The sequence below is a fragment of the Saccharomyces cerevisiae genome, chromosome VI (genome assembly GCF_000146045.2).
Source record: "Saccharomyces cerevisiae S288C chromosome VI, complete sequence".
Lineage (NCBI taxonomy): Eukaryota > Fungi > Ascomycota > Saccharomycetes > Saccharomycetales > Saccharomycetaceae > Saccharomyces > Saccharomyces cerevisiae.
This window is the reverse complement of record NC_001138.5, coordinates 15,529-38,804: the sequence shown is the minus strand read 5'-3', so window position 1 is coordinate 38,804 and position 23,276 is coordinate 15,529. Positions and strand designations below refer to the sequence as shown.

General features: G+C 38.7%; 7 protein-coding genes across 7 annotated transcripts, besides 3 other annotated features; 3 read left to right on the top strand and 4 right to left on the bottom strand.

Annotated features, from left to right (window-relative positions):
* Positions 1-130: 130 nt before the first annotated feature.
* SWP82 (Swp82p) lies at positions 131-2,002 on the bottom strand (the record flags this gene model as incomplete). The annotated part of the gene is made up of 1 exon (NM_001179918.1): positions 131-2,002. One exon carries the CDS (start codon positions 2,000-2,002, stop codon positions 131-133), a length of 1,872 nt encoding a protein of 623 aa, NP_116605.1.
* A 954-nt stretch (positions 2,003-2,956) lies between these two features.
* On the top strand, positions 2,957-5,533 carry ALR2 (putative Mg(2+) transporter ALR2; the record flags this gene model as incomplete). Its single annotated transcript, NM_001179917.1, has 1 exon — positions 2,957-5,533. The coding sequence occupies one exon, from the start codon at positions 2,957-2,959 to the stop codon at positions 5,531-5,533; it is 2,577 nt and encodes an 858-aa protein (NP_116604.1).
* A 24-nt stretch (positions 5,534-5,557) lies between these two features.
* Positions 5,558-6,138: an origin of replication (ARS602; Autonomously replicating sequence on Chromosome VI; overlaps ARS601, ARS601/ARS602 together appear to be activated during the second half of S phase in ~32% of cell cycles).
* Positions 5,810-6,332: an origin of replication (ARS601; Autonomously replicating sequence on Chromosome VI; overlaps ARS602, ARS601/ARS602 together appear to be activated during the second half of S phase in ~32% of cell cycles).
* A 1,932-nt stretch (positions 6,333-8,264) lies between these two features.
* YFL051C (uncharacterized protein) lies at positions 8,265-8,747 on the top strand (the record flags this gene model as incomplete). The annotated part of the gene is made up of 1 exon (NM_001179916.1): positions 8,265-8,747. One exon carries the CDS (start codon positions 8,265-8,267, stop codon positions 8,745-8,747), a length of 483 nt encoding a protein of 160 aa, NP_116576.1.
* Positions 8,748-9,175: 428 nt separating this feature from the next.
* On the bottom strand, positions 9,176-10,573 carry ZNF1 (DNA-binding domain containing protein; the record flags this gene model as incomplete). The annotated part of the gene is made up of 1 exon (NM_001179915.1): positions 9,176-10,573. One exon carries the CDS (start codon positions 10,571-10,573, stop codon positions 9,176-9,178), a length of 1,398 nt encoding a protein of 465 aa, NP_116603.1.
* Positions 10,574-13,606: 3,033 nt separating this feature from the next.
* On the bottom strand, positions 13,607-15,382 carry DAK2 (dihydroxyacetone kinase; the record flags this gene model as incomplete). Its single annotated transcript, NM_001179914.1, has 1 exon — positions 13,607-15,382. The coding sequence occupies one exon, from the start codon at positions 15,380-15,382 to the stop codon at positions 13,607-13,609; it is 1,776 nt and encodes a 591-aa protein (NP_116602.1).
* A 635-nt stretch (positions 15,383-16,017) lies between these two features.
* On the top strand, positions 16,018-17,958 carry AQY3 (Aqy3p; the record flags this gene model as incomplete). Its single annotated transcript, NM_001179913.1, has 1 exon — positions 16,018-17,958. The coding sequence occupies one exon, from the start codon at positions 16,018-16,020 to the stop codon at positions 17,956-17,958; it is 1,941 nt and encodes a 646-aa protein (NP_116601.1).
* Positions 17,905-18,103: an origin of replication (ARS600.4; Strong autonomously replicating sequence).
* Positions 18,104-20,124: 2,021 nt separating this feature from the next.
* On the bottom strand, positions 20,125-21,801 carry AGP3 (Agp3p; the record flags this gene model as incomplete). Its single annotated transcript, NM_001179912.1, has 1 exon — positions 20,125-21,801. One exon carries the CDS (start codon positions 21,799-21,801, stop codon positions 20,125-20,127), a length of 1,677 nt encoding a protein of 558 aa, NP_116600.1.
* Between the last annotated feature and the right edge of the window lie 1,475 nt (positions 21,802-23,276).

Below are 23,276 nucleotides of genomic sequence, written 5' to 3'. Positions count from 1 at the left end.
TGCATTCCCTATATATGTATATATATGTAACAATACATATTTTATAAAATAACGAACGATAGTTTATATTACTACTTCAACAATGGTTTATTTCTTATTGGAGTGTTCCCTACATTATGTTTTACTTCTTTCAATTATTCATAGCTACTTCGTTGCTGAAGTTAGCCAGGTTGTCCGGTTTAGCGGCGACCGGATCCGTCGCCACCACTGGATTAGCATTTGTGTTCTTTACTTCAGTGTCCAGCTTAACAGCCGTTTTATCCCCAGCGACATTTTGTGGTACTTTGTTCACATGAGAATAAATGTATGGAGGTTTAAAATCCTTAATGTTACAATTTCCTAGGAAGTTTGGGTTCGGTACCCTCTTTGTTGTTATTGTTTCATCCGTATTCGTTATTTCGTTAAAATTTGTAGTAACACTCGTTTGCGCCAACACATCTTTCAAATATTTATTTTTGAATTCATCCAATTGAGACCGTTTCAAACCGATAGGAATACCTGCCTTGTACTGCCAGTACTTTTTCCATTTTTTTGTCCTAACTTTTCTAACGTTCTGCAAACCGGTATTAACAAAAACGGCATCGTGTAAATGCTCTAGTTCTTTAATTTCGTTCGGTGTCAGCTGTTTCAACCTTTCTAGCAGCGTGTTTTTTTCATATAACGGCAATCCTCTATAATATTGCTGTTTACCTGAATTCTCGGCGGATTTTAATGGCAAAGATTCAAATTTCCAGCCGTTTATGTTTAACGATGTATTATTTTTGTGTTGGCCCTTGTTCATGGGTTTTATCATTTCGTTCTCCTCAGACTTCTTGTTTTTTGATGAGGAAACGTTAATATCAAGAATGCTACTTAGCATTCGTTTGATTGGTTTATTGCTAGGATTGACAGATGGAATATGGTTAGGAAGTGAAATTGAAGCGGAACCATCAGGAGCTTGACTTTCATATTGCGCAAGTAATTCTTCATGTCTTCCGATTGGTATGTCCATTGCCTTCATTTGCAGAGCTTGTTGAAATGAGTTTTTGCTGTGATAACGCGGTACTCTAAATTGTGCACTGAGTTCCAATGTTCCACTAATGCTTTGACCAGGAACAATTGCCGAAATGTGCTCACCTTTGGCAAAGTTTTCAATATAGGCTTCTCTAATCTCCGCTGACGGTTGTTCCGTGACTATTGGATACTGTGATTCGAATTTTGAAGTAGAAATCGTACAGGTATTATTAGTGTTCGCACTAATTTCATTGGCATTGCTAATCCTGTTATTTTGGAAGGAGGGGCGTAAAAGTGAGATTTTAGAAATTAAATTTGTTGATAATTTGAAAACCCTTTGGTGAGACGACAAATTTTGCTTTTTAGCTAAAGATTCCCAATAATCATCAACGATGCGTTGACCACCGGCAATAACAGAAGCACCGAATTCAACAAAGGCTGACCTGGCAGTTATATACTTAAAAGATCCTTTGGATTCTTCAGGAATGACACCATTTTTGGCCAAAAATTTTGTTTGTTCCTCAGAAGTTTCCATTACCAGAATTTGATCATGCTGGACAATAAACTCGTCCTCGTCATGCGTTGCGTTGCTTTGGTATAACACTTTAATGACATCTTGTAAAAGTACCAGAAGAACACCCATATGAGCCGTGAATGTGAAGGTGTTGAACAAATAATGTCTACCGCCAAATAATTCACCGTTCGAACCCACTTTTTTCTCACCATAAGCATCCAATTGTATCATCTTGTAGGATGTATTAGTAGCGTCTCTCGTCTTAAGTTCATCTATATATTTCGGTAATTCTAATTTTTTGTAGGGAAATTTGTCTAAGGGAGGTTGAACCAATTCATCTTGATCCAGGATTTGCAGAATTTGCTTAAGTATCACTCTTTCATGTTCTCTGATAAGTATTTTGGGTACTATAAATACAGCTCCAACCTCTCCTTGTTTTACAGAAGGATTATTTCCCTTTTCAAGAACGGTATTCCCTTCATCTTCGCCAAGCATATTCGTCTCTCTTTAAAACGCCCTTTGTTTTGGTTCTTCTTCCTACTTTTTTTATTTATAGTATTATACATTCCATGTTTTTCTTGTTTTTACATTGAGAAAAGTCCAGAAAGGGAAAAGTGATGGTTCGAAAAAAAAATATAGACGGCTGAAACTACAACTATATTTAATGCACAGGGCCACTTTCTGAACGGCTAATCTTTCCATGTCAGGATATATTTCCGTTGTACTTGACGAGGTCATAATACTCTGAAAATTTTTTTAGATACGACAAATATATCAGCTGCTAAACTCCTTTATGGATGTGTTGAAGGGAACACTTATCGCTTATTCTTCCTACGTGCTAGATTCCGTAACTGAGCTGTACTTCCCACATCGTAGTTGCCTAAATGTGAGAAACAAGAAGTGCCCTTCGTGCTTAGACCGTGGATATCATATATGTGAAGGTTGACAGTTCTTCCAAGTTTCAACAAACTATGCAAGACCTCCATTAATTTATACGCACATTCATTTGACAGAGGCCCTGTATACAAGAAGTACAGACAAAACTAACCGTTGTCCATATCCTACTATCAAACTATTCTTTCAGGTACGTTTTTACTGCCTGACCGGCTATAAGTTACAAAAGCGACTCCTTGAGATAAAAATTTTCTTCGAAAAATGCAGCATTTGGTTTGGCTGTTCACGAAAGTGGCTGCTTCCAGAGAAATCAGGTTTTCCTCGAGCATATGATATTTTAACGTAGAGGTTTATATTATAAAAGTGGAAAGGTAAAATCAACAGCGTTTATTTCCTCTATTCAATGTTCAGCAAGGACGGTAGAGACTACTATTGCTAAACAATTACTTACATGGAAATGTACTGTCAGTTGGATAAAAAAATCGACAGGAATATATTTTAATCACCTTTATAGAAGTACTGAATTTTTATGAGAAAACGTGAAAAAACTTCGTAATGTCGTCCTTATCCACTTCATTTGATTCATCGTCAGATTTACCAAGGTCAAAATCCGTTGACAATACGGCGGCTTCCATGAAGACAGGCAAGTACCCAAAATTAGAGAACTATAGGCAGTATTCTGATGCACAACCAATACGTCACGAAGCGCTTGCATTGAAAGTGGACGAAACGAAAGATTCTAGACACAAATTTAGTTCCTCTAACGGGGAGAATAGTGGAGTGGAAAATGGAGGCTATGTGGAGAAAACGAATATATCCACAAGTGGCCGCATGGATTTTGAAGGTGAAGCAGAAGCAGAAGCAGTGAAACGTTACCAGTTAAGATCTTTCGCGCTTTTAAGTTCTAATGCGAGGCCATCCAGGCTAGCAAAGTCTGAAACTCACCAAAAGCAGATTCATGTAGAGAGCATCGCTCCCTCTTTGCCAAAGAATGCGGCTTTAGAGAGAGGCCATGATACGGCGTTACCTGCCGGTACGTCAAGTAACAGATGCAACTTAGAAGCCTCCTCCTCGGCAAGAACTTTTACAAGCGCTCGTAAGGCTTCGCTAGTTAGCGCAATCTTTGAAACATCGGCTGAATCAGAGCATGGTACGCATCCCAAACAGGCGAAACTTAAGAGAAGAACCTATTCTACAATATCGACACATTCATCAGTCAATCCTACAACGTTGTTGACAAGAACTGCATCGCAAAAGTCCGATATGGGAAATGACACACGAAGAATTAAACCGTTACGTATGGATAGCAGGGTATCTTTCCATAGTGAGATATCGCAAGCATCCAGGGATTCTCAAGAAACAGAAGAAGACGTTTGTTTTCCAATGTTTCGACTATTACATACAAGAGTTAATGGTGTTGATTTTGATGAGTTGGAAGAATATGCCCAGATTTCAAATGCTGAAAGAAATCTGTCTTTGGCGAACCATCAAAGGCACAGTGAACGAACATACAATCATACCGACCAAGATACTGGATTTACTAACTCTGCTTCCACTTCAGGATCCTCAGCAGCTCTGAAATATACACCTGAAATTTCACGGACTCTTGAAAAAAATTGCAGCGTTAATGAGATGTACGTATCTGAAAACAATGAATCTGTGAGGGAAGATGATAAACCTGATCTACACCCTGACGTAACATTTGGTAGAAATAAGATTGAAGGTGAAAAAGAAGGAAATGATTCGAGTTATAGCCGGGCGTATTATACCCTCCAAAATACAGAATATCAAATTCCTAGTAGATTTTCGTTCTTCCGCTCTGAATCTGATGAAACTGTGCATGCTAGTGATATCCCTTCTTTGATATCCGAGGGACAGACGTTTTATGAGTTATTCAAGGGAGGCGATCCAACGTGGTGGTTGGATTGCAGTTGTCCAACTGATGATGAAATGCGTTGCATAGCAAAAACATTTGGAATCCATCCTTTGACCGCGGAAGATATCAGGATGCAAGAAACGCGTGAAAAGGTAGAGCTTTTCAAATCCTATTACTTTGTCTGTTTCCATACATTTGAAAATGATAAAGAATCGGAGAATTATCTTGAACCTATAAATGTTTACATCGTTGTTTTTAGGTCAGGTGTCTTGACTTTTCATTTTGACCCAATATCACACTGTGCCAATGTAAGAAGACGTGTAAGACAATTACGTGACTATGTCAGTGTCAATTCAGATTGGTTATGTTATGCTTTAATCGATGATATCACAGATAGTTTTGCTCCGGTTATTCAATCCATCGAGTATGAAGCTGATTCGATTGATGATTCAGTGTTTATGACCCGTGATATGGATTTTGCAGCCATGTTACAAAGGATTGGTGAAAGTAGGCGTAAGACAATGACGCTGATGAGACTCTTGAGCGGTAAAGCAGATGTTATCAAAATGTTCGCCAAAAGATGTCAAGATGAAACTAATGGTATTGGGCCAGTGCTTAAATCTCAAACTAACATGGTGAACTTACAAGCGGAACAAGAGAATGTGAACCAGAATAATAGTAATAACCAAATAAGCTTATCAAATAGCTATATGCAAACAACATCACAACCAAGGGGAGATATTGCTTTATACTTAGGTGATATTCAGGATCATTTGTTGACGATGTTTCAAAATTTATTGGCGTACGAAAAGATTTTTTCTAGATCACATGCAAACTACCTGGCCCAATTACAAGTGGAATCATTTAACTCTAATAATAAAGTTACAGAAATGTTGGGTAAAGTTACTATGTTAGGTACAATGTTAGTTCCATTAAATGTTATTACTGGTCTGTTCGGTATGAATGTAAAAGTTCCAGGAAGAAATGGAAGTATTGCGTGGTGGTATGGAATTTTGGGGGTACTGCTTTTACTAGCTGTCATAAGCTGGTTTTTAGCTAGCTATTGGATCAAAAAAATAGACCCACCTGCAACGCTCAACGAAGCCGCAGGTAGTGGGGCCAAATCAGTCATATCTAGTTTTTTACCGAAAAGAGATAAAAGATTTAACGATGATTCTAAAAATGGCAATGCGAGAGTTGGCGTTCGAAGGAAATCAACTGTCAGTCTACCCAGTAGATATAGCCGTTACAATTAACATGACCGCTATGGTAGGTCGGCAGATCTTTAGCAGGCAGAATAAAAGTCTGCCGAACAACAAGTTCCTGAATTTTGAAAATTTTTGGCACATTGGTTGACTGCTTTTAAAGCATTTTTTTGATATGAGGGCACAAAAATATGACGCTTCACTTAAAGTTTCTCATATTCTGACACACTTCAGTGATTTTTTAAATCACATTGCATATTTATACCGTAAAAGTTGTAGAGTTAGTTTTCTTTATGTAGGCCAATAAAATAAATTTGCTTGAGCTGCATTACTAGCAACATAATTGACCAATTTATACGTTTAGTTTTAACATCATCACAATGGTGTATAAAAAAAATTGGTACCGAACCATGATATAACAGACTTCTGATCAGAAGTACGAAGTAAAACCAGAGAACATTACCAAAAACTTTTATGATGTATCTATATTGTTAAATAAACGAAGCCTGACAGTGGAACTGCGCTTTTTTTATCTTCCTTACCATGACTACCATTTATGAGCGGAATAATCATATCATTTTTACGAAAGCACCGCCTAAACTCAAAAATGGAAATTAGTACAGGCGTATTAAACCAAGAAAATAGAAGCTGTCGCGATACTTATTTACAAAATAAATCTACGTGGCCACATACACATGAAAACCACAATAAACTTCTTGCGTTAGTAAATAACTATAATTTGTATGCCTGGTCAGATTTCTACAGACAGCAAAGACTCCAATAAGCGCTAAATAAAAAGTCAGCATTTTGAATAATCATAGACAAGAACTCTTTTGTCGGAACAATTTACGTATTATTTTTCGAAACATTTCTTTCCCAGATAACATTGAAAACAGAATTTTGAAAGAAATTGCCGAAACCGAAACAGGATAACAAGATTAAACGATGCTATAAACCCCACTGGTAGTATGCAGAATACCTCTTTTTACCCCTTTAAGAGACATGGCATACATATTCCACAATGTGCACTAAGGAGAGTCAACTGCTCACAAAAATGTTAGTCATTATAGAACACCTTGTGAAATTTCGATCGATATCAAAAACCCACACATTTTGTAGACTTTATATGGGGAGAAACTATCGCTCTATCCCGCCGCCTCCCTAAATTCCAATATCCAGACTTTTATGCTTTTCAAATCATGCCATCTAATACTAAAAAGCGCAGGCGTTGTGCGCTTGGTTTGTGTAAGTTAACCAAAAAAGTTAAAAGTATAAGTCTTCTGCATCAAACTAACAGAAAAAAAATTTTTTTTACACTTGAAATGGTTATTGTCTGCTTATTGTGAAGTACGAACATCCTAACAAACGTTGTATGTTGCTTTCTGCGTTTTTCCTTACAGTGCTAGCGTAGAGAATATGAAAAAGAGGGAAATTAAGCAACTGCTTTTTCTATGATTTACCACTGTGAGCCCAAAACTTAACGTGCACCAACACGTGTGCGGCAACCTGGCTGGCCTCTCAATGTAGAAGTAACTGGTTTTCTTCTTGCCCTTTATTTTCTTGTTTTTTAGAACCAATCTCGAGCACTTGGATAATGCAAAACAAATACAATCTATGTCTTCCACACCATCATTTTACTATGCCTGCCACCATACATTTGTCTTTTGCACCATATCTTCATAACCTGTCACCTTGAAACTAAAAAAATATTCACAATGGTGCATGCTTGAAGCACAAACTAGATTAATTTGTTGAGTAAATCATGTGGTTCCAAGGAACAAAAAAAAAAATGCATTACATCACGTTCCTTGCTCTGTATCTCTTCACCTGCAATTACTCAAAAGAAAAAAAGAAATATAATTTTCCTTTGAGCACCCTTGGTAACTTATCTAAGAACACGCGATGTAATCGAAATTTAATAACCTAAAAAAGAAATAGAGATCGGTGACGTTTGACGCTAGCCAATCTCCACGAGATTTATCTGGAAGGGCATCACCCGTCAAAACACTAAGAAATTTGACACCTTATTTTTTTTTCTCCGAAACGTTCTGAGACGTTTCTTTTTTTTTCAGGACGCCACCCTAAATCCGAAAAACCTTACTTGGCATTAGTGTTGTAAAAATTTCTTTTTTCCATCGTGGTTCTGAAAAGCTTGCAGAAAAAAAGTTCGAGAACGTTTTCGTATGACTTATTAAGCTGCCCTTGAACTTGCCTTCCCTCTTCTTTACTATTTTCAGCCAGGGACAGAAATAAAGCAAAATCGTTTAACTTTTATGACCGTAACAGGTAACAATATCTGCTCAATTCGGTTAGTAAAAAAAAAAAGGTTATCGTAGGTTTACTATTTTCACATCGGTGCATAGAATCTATACTCTACTTCCTTTGGAGGGAATTTAGTAGTGCTCGATTAGCAGATAACAGCGCAGGGTTCTATGTAGTACGAAGCACTATCAGGTTTTTTAACGTACGTGAGTTGTTTTTTGTTTCTAATTTTTGGCTTGCCTGGGATAAACGGTGCCCATCAAATTATTAAGACCTGGTGAAAAGAGCGTACCTACATGGGTATCGGGGTTTTTGCCAGAAAGAGCTTTAACTGCAATTGATGCCTACCGGAGATTATTTTGATATCAAAATGCAGGAACGATATCTACTTCCCTAAAGCAGAAAACAAAACATTTTTTTAAAAGTCTTTCTTATATAAAGGTAACCTTCATTTCATGATAGCCAGATGATAATCTTAATGTAACAATTGGAGGATACCAGCATCCCTCCACACCTTCAAATGTCTATACCCCATTCCGTATTTTCGGCACTCTTGGTCTTCGTGGCGCTAGCTACTACAACCTTAGCCAGTACAGAAGCTTGCTTACCAACAAACAAAAGGGAAGATGGTATGAATATTAATTTTTATGAGTACACAATAGGCGACCAAACCACATACTTGGAGCCTGAATATATGGGCTATGAATACTCCAATACAAAGAAGTTAGGTTCCGTTAGCGGACAGACCAATCTCTCCATATACTATAGTCCGCCTTGTGAGAGCACTCCTACCTGTGTGACTTATGCAGTTTTGAAGCGTGATGAGGATGGATATGATCCTTGCGGACCTCTTTATGAAACTAAAAAACGTGACACTGAATACTGTGACCCAAATACTGCCTATTGGAGTTCTGATCTTTTTGGTTTCTATACTACTCCAACTAATGTAACTGTGGAAATGACAGGGTACTTAATATGGAGTATGGGCAACCGACGCCGTTGAACCTCTCCTTGGAGATTCTGATAATTTTATGACCATGACTTCTCGTGCACCTTACAGGAAACTTTAATGGCCTGATAAGTACAGCTATATTGTGATCACAATTATTAAAAACTAACTCATTTCATCTATAACCAAGTACAAATCGCACGACTATCATGACGATAAAAGCGTATATCCTTGATTTAATTCACATCACAATCACCCCCCTTGAAAAAAAAATAAATTTTTTTTCTTGCTATAATAGCATAATTGTCCACAAGTTCACTATTAGTGCTATCATTCTTCCCCACTGCCGCAAAATTGCAAAGGAAATAATTGTTTGCCCTGCAGGAACCATATACTAAAGAAGAAATAGATGCTATTAGCCTCTTCAACTGTCCGTAATCACTACATCTTGAAAGGTAAAATGCAAGTAGCAATGTGTTTACTTAAGGAAGCGCATCTACATCTTCTTTAGAACCATCTGTCGATTCAAGCGGATTAGAAAGAGGAAGCGTGATAAGCGCACACTGACACTTTGTCGTAAACTTATCAACTAATGTGCTATCACAATGCTTAAGAGAGAAGACAAATTTGGATATATCGAACAAAAAATTCCAAGCCTCCGACTCTGCATTTTGATCGTACTGATTCACAACATCTACCAATGCGTCGGCTATTTCTAGTGCTTTCACTGATATCCCTGGACCGTGAACTGCATAAAGATTTTTTGGGATTAAAAATGTGTCTTCTAACATGTCTCTAGCAATTTCTACTGGAATATGCGTATTCTTGCTATTTGAAAGGAAACTGATTCGCATACCGCTTATTTGAAGCACTAGCTTCCAAGCAAGTGTTCTAATCCAATGCCGTGAAAAAGATATGTCTACATAGCCGTAAGACCATGGTTCTATCTCAAGTGGCACCGTATGAAGTTCCCTCCATATCTTTTTAAGGGAGTCTTCAGTACAGGTTACATTAGCAGAGTCGGTAGCTAGAGCATCAAAGAAGCATTTTCCCGGTACAGTAAATACCCTAATCATCTCCAAGAAGCTGTCGAGAGATAGTCGGGGGTCCGTTACGTTCTCCGGTTGTGGTGGAGCAATCGTGGTATCCAGGCTCGTGGCGCAATGCGTATACACAGAAAAGTATCTTTCCGTTAAGAGAAGCAAATAATAAACTTTCCTTCCAAGCTGCTGCTCATCGAAAGGAAGAAGTTTCAAAGTTTCCTCGCGATGGAACCCCGCCAACTTAATGAGCCCCACGGCTTCACAAGAAAGCCGATACGAAGTTCTTGAGTTGGACATCTGTGCGTAGCAGCGGTTTAGACAATAGTACGTCATAATCTTGAATATATCACTACCGTTAAAATCGTCAAATTCTTGGCGTGATGACATGCAGAAACTGGATAACTGTATCCCAGTAAAGGTAACCCCTCCTTCCGACTCAATTTCAGTCTGCAAATCGCTAAGCGTGGCGGCAGAAAGAGATACCAGGAACCAATACACACAGGTTTCGTCATATCTTTTCTCTAAAAGTTCGTAAAGATCATCATAACACAGCAAAGGCCAGATCACATACAACTTATCATTATAGAGCCGCAGACACTGATCAATTAGTGCCTTTGGAACCTTCATTATGCCACCACTACTACTTTTACTAAATACCTGTACATCATCTACTTTCTTTAAATTTCTCACCTTGACGGGTTTTGGACCTCTTTTCTTCAAAGGTCGAAGATATGTACATTGCAGATTGTGTTGAAGACAACATTTACATGGTTTTTTACGATCACACTTTACTCGACGAATGCAACAACAGTCGCACGCTTGTCTATTGCGGGCCATCTTCGAACTAGAGCTCTTTTACTTTAGCTCTTTTGACAAGACAATGAAGCATTTCTTGAAGGTTTTCTTCTTTTCTCCGTATTTAAGTCAACAAGATATAGCTAATTTATTAAGCCGGGGGTGGGGAAAAACGCGGTAGTAACGTGGGGTACTTTAAAGTGGGGGAGATGGCACAGACAAAGCCGCAGGTACCTCGAGAACTCAGGGGAAAAAGGAACGCAGTTCAATAAGCTACCGATTTGGCAGATCTCAGGAGTAAAAATATAAATCTTAGTGCACATACAAGTGATAACTGCAACTCCAGATTTTTCTTTCGGTCGATTCGTTGATGCAACAATGTCGAAATTATAGTTAGGCGTTTGTTCCTGTAATTTAACTTCAAGTGGAGGAGTCAATGTTCTTTCCTATGTTCTATTTGTGGGATAGAAAAGTTAAAAAGAAGGTTTTTGAGTATCCCAGTGATAGTGCAGTACTACTTCTGTGTATTCCCGATTATTACAACGGCGGAGTTTTTTTCGCATAAACTCAGACTACTAAGTAACTCTCGAGCATCGTGAAGATCCTGATACTTTATCTATGCATTACGTACGGAACGGAGTGAGGCCTTTCTCCAGAAAAATCGTTGAGATGGCATGTAGGTTCTAGATTTGTGACGACACTCAACAAGAAAAGTTTGAGGTGAATATCTTACCCGCGACATCTGGAGCGAGAAGAAAGCCGTAATCGATAACGTATTCTCTCAATGCTGTGGCGTTTCAGTAGTATTTTGTTATTACCGACGAAAACGGTTCCTCAAGAAATAAAATATATCTAGAGGTAAGTTGCAAAACGCTAGACTATTTATGGCAAGATTAGTATTTGCTGTCGTGATATCATAAGTAGAGACACATGTTCAGCTTCTCACTTGAATTTAGGTTAGAACAAAATCTTTAAACAGCAGTTACAATGAATGTTTGGGAGACCTAGTCAGTCTCCATACTGCCAAGAAAAAGGTTAGTCGAACTGGAAAAACAAGGCTGTACTGCACCCTAATGTTTCTTAGTAAGCAATTCGCTATCGACGCCGAATACCATGAACATCAACCTTGTGAAAGCTTTCGCATATTGGCGCTCAAGAGATATAGACGGTACTAGTGAAAGAGAGACAAGGCCGCCGGATTACTTGCTCTCGTCATTGTAATTGTTCAATTTCACAGACATTTCTCTGGCATGTATCCATTGGGGCACCACAATAAGGGAATATTTTACAATATCGTAAGCTGTTCGTAATACGCGGCTTCTCTTTACTCAAAGCCCAATGAATCCTGGCTTCGAAAATCATACAAACTGTGAAATCTACTTATTTGAAATGACAAACACTGCTTCCCAGTCTGGAGGCTCTCTTTGAGGATAACTAACATGTATGGCTAAAAATAGTTAAAATAATTGAGACGACATTGCACTTGCTATAATCAGACTTCAATAACATATGCATACAAGAAACTTCTCTTTTGAAATAGGAGCGGGGCTCCATCACAAAGAGATTGAAATTTGATACTAGCTCTAAAATCGAGGCAGGGATGTTCCAATGATCGAGTTTGTCATGAAATATAAGGATGTTCACGTCAAGCTCGAGAAATGTTTCAAAATACCGCGAAATAACTCAAAAAGCTGGGTCACGAAGAAATGATTCTAGAAACAGGCGCTTATGCTCTTATATAATGAGATGTCTACATCGTCAGAACTAAGTGCGAAGAATACGGCCTACATTAGAGATTCTTCAAGGTAGTGAAACGTATTCGTGGCAGTGGTTATGGAACTGCCTTACGGTTGATTCAAAAGACTCATTGCATACTCAATTTAAAACGGCTCAAATCATTTGAAAAAATAATAGGCAATATAAAATAGAGAAATCACAGCACCTTGACGGACTGATATTACGAATAACGAGTATCATTGCCAAAGTTTGGCGTATGGGCGACGTGCGTCCATGCAAATCTACAGTAGATATTTTCAAAAGAGATCATTGTCAAAAAGATAACTAACTACTCATGCTTTGAGGGCATGCAAAGTTTCCAGAAAAAAAAAGATGAACCACACTTAAGCTGAAGCAAATTATAAGTGTTGAAATGACTAGGCGCAGTTAATACGCAACTCAATCAGTCAACACAGGCTGGTTACTTTCTAAGTTACAGCATAAGTTTAGAGTAATTATTGAAATCTGTTGATATAGGTTGATTTCTTAGATGCATGAAATGCAGCAAGATCTTCATATGATTTCAGAGATTAGTCAAAAAGTTGTTAACAGTCATGCATAATATCACTAATTGGTAGAACAAGAATCAACTACTTTATTTGTCAATATTTTCAGAGAAAAATTGATGTATAGGGTTGACCATAAAATAATGAATGACACCATTTTTTTTTTGAAAGAGAAAACAAGATACAAACATTTAAAATATGCTGTTGAGTTCAATGCCTTCCATGAATTAATAAGATTAGGAAAAAAAATTACAATACATTCTATACTTCTAATACTACGATCTTTATTGAAATCGAATCCGAAATAAGAGAATCATAAAACTTAGATTGCTATCCTAGAACTTGTTCATAGTATCAGAGAATGTGCAGATCTTCTAAAAAGGAATTGAGACTATTCATAGGTAAGAAAACAGCGGGGAAAAGAAAGTTAACACCTGTTTGTTGACTTGCGAGAAAAAAGAGATTGGAATGGATTTAAACACTCCGATTTAATTTAAAGAAAACAATGGCTATTCAAAAAATCTTCCTGGACAAATTATACTTCCAGACAACACAGGGGAACGGAGAAGGAATCAAGAAAAGTAATTGTAGATTGCAGAAAGAACAATTAAAAGCTGCAAGAAGCATTACTTTTTAGCTTAATTTGCGGTACTTCATCAATTCGTATATCTATAAAAATATATTCAGAGACACAACTAGTTCACCTTCAGTTGGAGTATTCAATTTTTTAAAAAGTTCAAAAATGAAAGCCTTTAAAGCTGTTATGTTTGGCTTCTAGTGTGTACGAGCAATTCTAGTACCCAGCAGCTGTAACAAATCCATCGAGTAGTGCAGCAAGACCAACTGCTCCTGGATCTGGTAATCCACCTTCGCTGTCGAGTTTTCTCAGCTCCTCCTTAGCCACGTAAGAAGCACGCCCAACAAGGGCATCCATCTTCCTTGTCTTTTCGGCACCATCATAAGCAGCTTGGGCGGCGGCTCTGGGACCCTTCCCGGCTTTCAGCGCTTCGACAAAAGGTTGCAGAGCATCGATCAGAGTCCTGTAACCAGGACGGGCTCTCGTATACTTATACAAAGCATCTAGTGCAACGTTTGATGCCTTTTTGAAAGTTTCCGCAGTAAGTTCCTTGTCCCCAGAATCCCTAACTCCTTGTGCGAGAGCAGAAAGATAGATAGAGTACAGACCACCGGACGTACCACCCATAGAATCCTCAACCATATACGCAATATCTTCGATACCAAGAGCAGCATCCTCGAGGCGCAACGTATGGTTTTTAATAGCTTCTTCCAATGCTTCACCACCGGACACAAGAGTAGTTCCGCAATCACCATCTCCTGCAATGGTATCGTACCAAGTAACCTTTGGTTCAACCTCGTTAATTTTTGCAATCCCAGCAAGCAAAATTTTAGCAAAAGTGTCATAATCAGCTTTCACACCCGAACCTTTTTCATTCCTCAATGTCTTTAAAGAGGGGGCGGTGGGAACCTGCCCTTTGGCAAGTACCTCCCAATCTTTGGCAGAATGGTACATTTGATTCCATCCACTCGCTGTGGTAGGATAATCGAAATACTTAAGGATATCGCCACCAGCTTTTGAAGCGTTCATAAGAGTGATACCAAACCCAGGACCATTCAATGCAGTAATGAATGCTCCAGTAATCGTTCTCTTGGGCACAATTTGATACTTATCAATCAATTGTTCAGAAATGACCTCTGCAGCATAACCCAATTCTAGATTAGACATACCACCCATGTTGTTAACCATAAGAACTACGTCCTCTTTGGGCTCAAACTTCACATAAGAACGGTCTTCATCCTCATCGAGAAGAAGAGGAAGCATCTGGGAAACGAGCTCAGAAATCGATGGCAGCGGAGAAGACTTATAGGTACCAGACTCGTTATGAATACCCATACCGATTTCATACTCATTCTCGCCCAAAATGGCTTCAGGTTTGTGGCCAGGAACCGTGCAGTGATCAAGAGATGCCGCAATTGTGACACTATTGTCAACTACTGACTGAGCAACTTCGGCAACTTCTGCCAACTCCAGTCCATGAGAAGCGGCTGCCCCAGCAATTTTATGCACCAATACGGTGGCTCCGAGACCTCGACGCCCGACTAAAGAACCTTTCTTCTTACCGACAGAGACATCATCTCCTACAGCAACCAGTTCGACTTTCATTCCAGCAGCTTTAGCTCTTTCAGCAGCGAGACCAAAATGTATAATATCACCGGTGTAATTTTTTACAATGATCAAGGTACCCTTAGGAGATTCAACAGCTTTAATAGCAGAATAGATCTGTTTAGTTGAAGGAGAAGCAAAAATGGCACCTGCTGCAATCGCATCTAAGGCACCTTCACCAACAAAACCGGCATGCGTTGGCTCATGACCACTGCCACCTCCAGAAACCAATGAAACTTTAGGAGGGTTCCCTGAATTAGGAGCTGACGCAGTCCGGAAAACCACTCTGTCGTGCTTAATCACTGTAAGGCCGGGATTGCTTCGAGCAAGGCCAAGTAGGTAGGGAGTAACGATGTTTCCATCTGATTTGAATTGTTTGTGAGACATGATTATTTAGTCAATTGTAGTTGGGTTTTGTCAGATTTTGAGGTAAAATACACTTTACAGACAATACTAGAAAAAAAAAGGGCTGATCTGGGTTCATTTATATATATTTAATGATCCAAAGTTTGAAAATTCAATCACACATTGCGGTATTTTCCCCTTCTCGTATTGTTGAGATCCTTATACAATATCAAGTACTTAATTATCCAACTATGGTGACGTAAGAATTTACTTGGCTCAATATCTCCCTATTTGGTACTACGATACGATTTCATGAAATTATGAGTTAAATAATTTAGAATCTAGTTATGGCCTGGCGGGAATTGTTTCTGTGCAGGGATTTACTCACAATCACCCTCTGCGGGAATAATATGCATAGGTTGTGATTAATTTTTTAAATTAAGTTCCATCAGAAGGCCTAGTTTTCTCCGTTGATAACTCCGCTCCGGAATATCATAATTTTCCGGTACCCCACTTACCCCGGAAATTTGAGTTATAAACGTTGTTTGAGCTTTACCTAGTCTTGGTCGATCAAAAGTTCTGGTACCTTTTCACCATGTCTCCCCCTTATTCATATAAAAAGAAGCGTATAATCGCACAGTATAACGCTCCTCTGATATATGATCTAGACCCAAGTAATGAGTTACGAATCTGGGAGGTCATCCTCCTCTTCCGAGAGTACACGGCCACCAACGCTAAAAGAAGAACCTAATGGTAAAATAGCTTGGGAAGAAAGTGTCAAAAAATCTAGGGAAAATAACGAAAATGACAGCACTCTCTTGAGGCGAAAGCTAGGTGAGACTCGAAAAGCAATTGAAACTGGAGGATCATCGAGAAATAAACTTTCTGCTTTGACACCCTTGAAAAAAGTGGTTGACGAGAGGAAGGATTCGGTACAACCACAGGTCCCTTCCATGGGTTTTACTTATTCTTTGCCTAATTTGAAGACTTTAAACAGTTTTTCAGATGCTGAGCAAGCACGTATAATGCAAGATTATCTATCCAGGGGGGTAAATCAAGGCAACAGTAATAATTATGTAGACCCACTATATCGGCAATTAAATCCAACTATGGGTAGTAGCAGGAACAGGCCTGTTTGGAGTTTAAATCAGCCGTTACCGCATGTATTGGATCGAGGCTTGGCAGCAAAGATGATACAAAAGAATATGGATGCAAGGTCCCGCGCATCATCGAGACGAGGGTCGACCGATATTTCAAGGGGGGGTTCTACTACGTCAGTGAAAGACTGGAAAAGGCTCCTTAGAGGTGCAGCACCGGGTAAAAAGCTTGGTGACATCGAAGCTCAAACGCAACGCGATAATACTGTTGGTGCAGATGTGAAACCTACTAAGTTAGAGCCTGAAAACCCACAAAAGCCCTCTAACACGCATATTGAGAATGTTTCACGTAAGAAAAAGCGTACTTCGCATAATGTCAATTTTTCATTAGGCGATGAAAGCTACGCATCCTCCATAGCCGATGCAGAATCCAGAAAATTAAAGAACATGCAAACCCTCGATGGTTCTACTCCGGTTTATACGAAGCTTCCTGAAGAACTTATTGAAGAGGAAAATAAAAGTACGAGTGCATTAGATGGTAATGAAATTGGTGCCTCAGAAGATGAAGACGCGGATATAATGACATTTCCTAACTTTTGGGCAAAAATTCGCTATCATATGCGAGAACCGTTTGCGGAGTTTCTCGGGACACTAGTTCTTGTCATTTTTGGTGTTGGTGGTAATCTTCAAGCAACTGTAACAAAAGGTAGTGGTGGTTCCTATGAATCCCTATCATTTGCATGGGGGTTCGGTTGTATGCTTGGTGTTTACGTCGCAGGCGGTATTAGTGGTGGTCATATTAACCCTGCTGTTACGATTTCAATGGCAATTTTTCGAAAATTCCCCTGGAAAAAGGTGCCCGTATATATTGTTGCTCAGATTATCGGTGCATATTTTGGAGGAGCTATGGCTTATGGTTATTTTTGGAGCTCTATCACAGAATTTGAGGGAGGTCCGCACATAAGAACAACGGCGACCGGTGCGTGTTTGTTTACTGATCCAAAGTCTTACGTCACGTGGAGAAATGCCTTCTTTGACGAATTCATAGGAGCCTCTATACTTGTGGGTTGTTTGATGGCGCTATTGGATGATAGTAATGCTCCACCTGGCAATGGTATGACCGCATTAATTATTGGATTCTTAGTCGCTGCAATTGGTATGGCCCTTGGATATCAAACAAGTTTCACAATCAATCCTGCAAGAGATCTCGGTCCTCGCATATTTGCTTCCATGATTGGCTATGGTCCACATGCTTTTCATCTCACACATTGGTGGTGGACATGGGGAGCCTGGGGTGGTCCAATTGCCGGCGGTATTGCTGGAGCACTCATATATGACATTTTCATTTTTACTGGATGCGAATCCCCAGTCAACTACCCAGACAACGGTTATATTGAGAATAGGGTAGGTAAACTTTTACATGCGGAGTTCCACCAGAATGATGGCACTGTCTCAGATGAATCTGGTGTTAACAGCAACAGCAACACTGGCAGCAAGAAATCTGTGCCTACTTCGTCATAATTAATATTTTCAATTTTTTACGATTTATAACCTAATTATTAATTTCACGAACTTATTATTTGACGACATACTACATCCGGGAGCCGTGACTTTGTTACCATCTCTTACTTGTGCTCTAAATTCTATCGTTTTGTTTTTGTAATAAAGAATGAGACTGCCTGCGGCTTAATTGTCTTTTTATTGTAGGCAAGAACAAAATTCGACTAATACGTAAAATTAAATGTCAAACCAGGAGTCTCACATTATGTTATTAATAAAAATAATAAAATTTTCAGCTCGTTGACGATAGGAAAATTCCTGGCACCATCAACTAGGTAATCCCACTGAAGATGTGTTTTATATGAATATGTGCTATATTTACTAATAATAAAGAGCAAGTTGCCAAATAAACTAATTGTGCTCAAAGAAAATTATTGTCATTATCATATATTTTCTCATATGCAATTTCAATCAATTTTAGACAAGTGATTATATATATGTAAACGGTTGTTTTTTGATGTTACGTTCTGTATGATTGACCAATGCTATTTTTCTCATGCGATATAAATTGGAGAAGTGCCATATTGATTTACGTTACTCAAGTTGTCAATTTCAGCCTGACGTTGAAAAAGATAACAAAATTTGCTCAGATAGGGGCAAAAATCACACTGCCAGCAAATATTTTAAGGATTGATACTTTGGCTAATCCAAGGCCAAAGCAGAAAAATCTATCACCTTTTTCAATTCACCCAACGTTCTCACTAAATGGATGAAAATTCGGTAGATTCTTATCGTATATTTCGTACCAATAACTTGAGTATACCGAACAATAATATAACTCGGCAGTCATTTCCGGCTATACCGTTTTCAGAAAGAGGTTGCCTTTTGATAATGTGGCCAAACGAGGAATTATCTGTTAAAGCCATTATTACATCTCTCAGCAAACTAGTTTTTTAAAGCCACCTCAGCAAAAAGCGCGACCAGGACTTCTTCGGATGTTCTTGGCGTTATTTTGAGTCTTTTGTTTGTTTTACTAAAACCCCCCTAAAGATTAATTATTCTCAAAAATAGTTAACAGGCTGTCTGTCGCCACTCGAAGTCCGGAAAAATGTGCACTTATCTTTTAAGTCCGCCTACCCCGCATCTTCTTTTCCAGGATATTTTTCTCCGAGCACAGAGATTCCGCAAGAGTTTAAAAGTACAATTAACCTTTTATCTTTAAGCTTTTTTTTCCGGAAATATAAGGTTTTCGTCAGGTAAATTTATTTTGGGAGCAGCAACAACATATTACACGTTCCACGTATTTCCCATGATAAAATATATTCATTTCCCCTAATATTTAACTACAATAGTCAGCTCTTCTACAATCCCTAAACGAGCTTTTGATTGGATAAGTGCAAATAAAACAAGAACAGTAATCTTGAATCTTGCATTTGCTCTTTTCTTTGGAAAACACGCAAGCTCGTATAAACTGTATTTTTCAGGAACAGGATAAGATGTGCTAGGTGAAAAGAGGTGCTTGGTCTAGAATATAACTCGGAGAAAAAGTCACCGGTCAAGAGGTTCTTGGGTTTATACCCTATGAAATTGATATTTCGGGTTGATTATCTTTTGTGCTAGAATATTGCTGTATAATATCTCATAAATGGTCTATGAAAAACCCTGGCCGGCGTAAAAACGTTCCGCAACCAATTTCTGAACCTTTTCATCCGGCAATTACTAGTGCTTTAACATTGATTTATTGTTTTTGCCGTAAATTTGATTTTTCTTCTTCTTTCTTTTCTCTTTCATAAACGACTTTCTTTATTTATACCATCTTACATATCCTTAATAAGAAATAACAAAAACAAATCATCCTTGCAATGAACCACTCATCAAGAAGTTTGCAAAGCAAATAATCGAGTCAACCCAAAAATTGACTGCGAAATCTCAAACTTGTGTTCGACACTGAGTAGTTTAACTCAAAAGGGGCCTAAATTATACTTCATGCATTGGTTATAAAAAAGCATGTTTTTTTACATCGGCTCTAAAAAGCGCAGAAGACTTAATCATAGTTTCATTGTACGTGTTATGCTCACTAGAGTATGTAAGGCCCTTTTCCGTTACCACAACTTGAAATATTTATCCTGGGGGGGCGGCTGTAAAAAGGTAAAATAATTCTCAAATAGCTTATATTCACAATAATGGTCAGGTGAAAATGTTGCTGAGGTATCTGAAAAAAGTTGCACTTTTATAATCCTTCATCGTTTCCGAAGATGCTAAGCTACTCTCTTGATCAGAAAGATCAGCCTCCATGTCTTTTCTTCGTCCTTCGTCTAGGTTGATTGACCGCAAATCAACAGTTCTAAAATGATTGCTCTTAAAAACACATATGCCAATATACAATAAAATTCCAACAGGCAGAAGGATATAAGCATCAACAAAATTGCCCGCATCAAAAGGTACGAAATAGCTCCATCCTTGGATGAGTGCTAGAAAAATGTTAGCGGCCAGACTAAGTACTGGCGTCCACGGATAAAATAGCGCTTCATAAGGTAGCTCTTCTATGGATCTTCCTTGAGCAACCCACGCCTTCCTTATTCTCAGGTGCGTATAACTTATTACACCCCAGACAATAAAGACGCCAACACCAGAAAGATTAACGATATAAGAGTACGCATTTGCAGCTCCAACGCTCACATTCATCAATGATATTAGGCCCAAGGCGTTGAAAACAGTGATGGCGGGGATGGGAACGCCTCTTCGATCGGTCCAAGCCAGAATTTTTGGAGCTAGGCCTTCATGTGCTAAATGCGTCAAGGTTCTGCTCCCTATATAAAGTGACCCATTAATGGCGGAGATGCAAGTTATCAAAATGAAGGCATTAACCAGATGAGCTCCGCCGGCCCAACCAGCACGAGATATGGCGATAGCAATGGGAGATTTTAGGACTTTGGTAGAAGCAGAGAGGTTTGGGTCGTCAAACGGAACAGTTGCTCCATAGAAAACAGCAATTCCAATATAAACAACTAAAATTCTCCACAGAGTTTGTCGAACAGCAAGTGGCACAGCCTTCCCAGGGTTTTTTGATTCCGTTGCAGCCAAGGCAACTGATTCCGTTCCAGAATAGAAGGTCGAACAAAACACAAACACTATCGCAATTCCCTTAAACCCATGTGATAATGCACCTGGACTATTCCAATAATGAAAGCCGAAAGCTGGTCTATTCCTAATATCCCCAGATATGTAAACAATCGAGAAAATATAATAGGCTACTAATCCTACTATTTTCAACCAAGCAAGCCAGTACTCCGTTTCACCAAAAAGACCAACGCCAACTAGTTGAAAAATTTCAAATGCAAACCAGAATATCAAGATGTAACCATATAGAGGGACTTGTGGGCCCCAAAACTGTAGTATGGAGGAGAGAGTGTTGTACTCATTTGCCAAAACTGCGAAGAACACAACAACGTAAGCATAACCGCAAACTGCAGGCAGTGCATCGCTATGAAATCTTCGAGCCAAAGTGGTAAATCCACCGCCCGAGGGATATAAAGTGATCATTTCACCTATAGATTCCATCACTGAGAAAGCAATGATCCCAATAATACTAAAGCCTAAAAGTAAAGCAAGTGGCCCACCTTTGTTGAGTGCGTTTCCTGCACCAACAAGACAACCTGGGCCAATAACACCACCCAAAGCTAGCAATGAGATATGCCTATTTTTGAGCGCCCTTTTCACTCCTGTCTGGGGATCGTATCTTGAAACATCGGGATCTTCATCAATATCAACCGCTTCAACATTCGAAGCAAAATAAGGTTTGATATCTTTCTTCGCTGTCTCTTCAATGTCGACAGTTTCACGTTTCAAGTTAAGGACTGCCATTAGCGAGGATTGCTGAAATCTTGTATATTTTCAGAGCAATGAGGGGAGAACTGACAAAAAGAGTGGAATCTATTAGCAGAATCCATCAATTATATAGTAACGATCCAGCTTAGTAGAAATACCAGCGGAGTTACTCCGGAAACATGATCTCCAGTAATATGTATGCTTACAAGATAACCTTTCTCTGATTTACTATGTATCCTTGAATAGTGTGGCGCTACGCTACACTACTTCGACAAAAAGCGTTAACATTGCCACAGTTGTGGTAAAAAACTTTTTGAGAAGTTTTTATATAGAAAGAAATATCCCGTCAAGTCTGTATGAGGACTTTTGCTTTGTTAGAATGTGTCCTTTGGTAACAAGGAATTGAAAACTTTTCAACTCGTTAAGTACTCCTACTCGATTCGGATCAAAGGAGGAAAAAAAAAACTGAGGCTTCTTTGGTTTTCGTAGGTTAAGAAAAACACCTGACAAATAATAATACCATCCTTCAAGCCAGCACTAATAGTATGACGGTTTAGACCTATATAAACATATTTTCTAATAGAAAGCTGCTTAGTTGGGTGAAGAATTCACTTGCAGCCAGTAACCAGACTCCTATAGCATTAAGTCCATCGCTTTTTGTAGCATTGTTTTGGCCAAGTTTTGGAACGTGGTATAATAGGCTCAAGGATTTTGAAATCATATTTTGGCGATGCTAAAGAGAGACATATGCTAAAGAGAGACATAACGTGAACCTACTACTCTTCTTTGGTTTCACATTGTTAATGAAAAGGATTCTATGTGGGAATCAATAAAAAATAATAAAAAAAAGATGGCAGAAAAGAAGTGCGCAGGAGCACATATTTGGTGAAAGCGTGACTTTAATCAAGGGCTAAGTAATTGATAATCGCAATCATCCGGCATTTAATTTTCTATGTACAAAATTGTAGAAAATGATACACCGACCTGTTCTCAAATACAGTGCTAATAATCACATGGTTCGTAGAGGGCGTGAACAGGAGAAGGAGCTGGCTTGTCGAGTTTAAAATGTGCGTACAGGAAGCCGTAAAGATCTATATTGCATCTGCTTGCCTTGCTGGTTTTAAAAAGCAAAACAACGCACGGATTGATAACAATATTTAGACTTTCTGGTTTGCCACCGCTCCTATAGAATCTTTAGCCTTTTCAAATGGAATCTGAAAGAATTACTAGGATGGAGTAACGCAAAATGAACTTTGATATTACGAAGAGATAGTACCGTTCCGAATCAACACAGGTTCTTGCAGTTTTGTTGTGGAAACCGTAGAACATGCAGTGGCTAATTCGTAAGCCAATTTTCACATTTCGCTTACTAATTTTGCTCTCAATTAGTAAGCAAATCCGTATCGAAGGTATACAACCACGTTCACCGTTTTCACGTGCACAAATTCGAGAAAATAAGCACTCAATCTTCAGACATATAAAAGGAGCAATACCGTCGCAATGAGAAACAA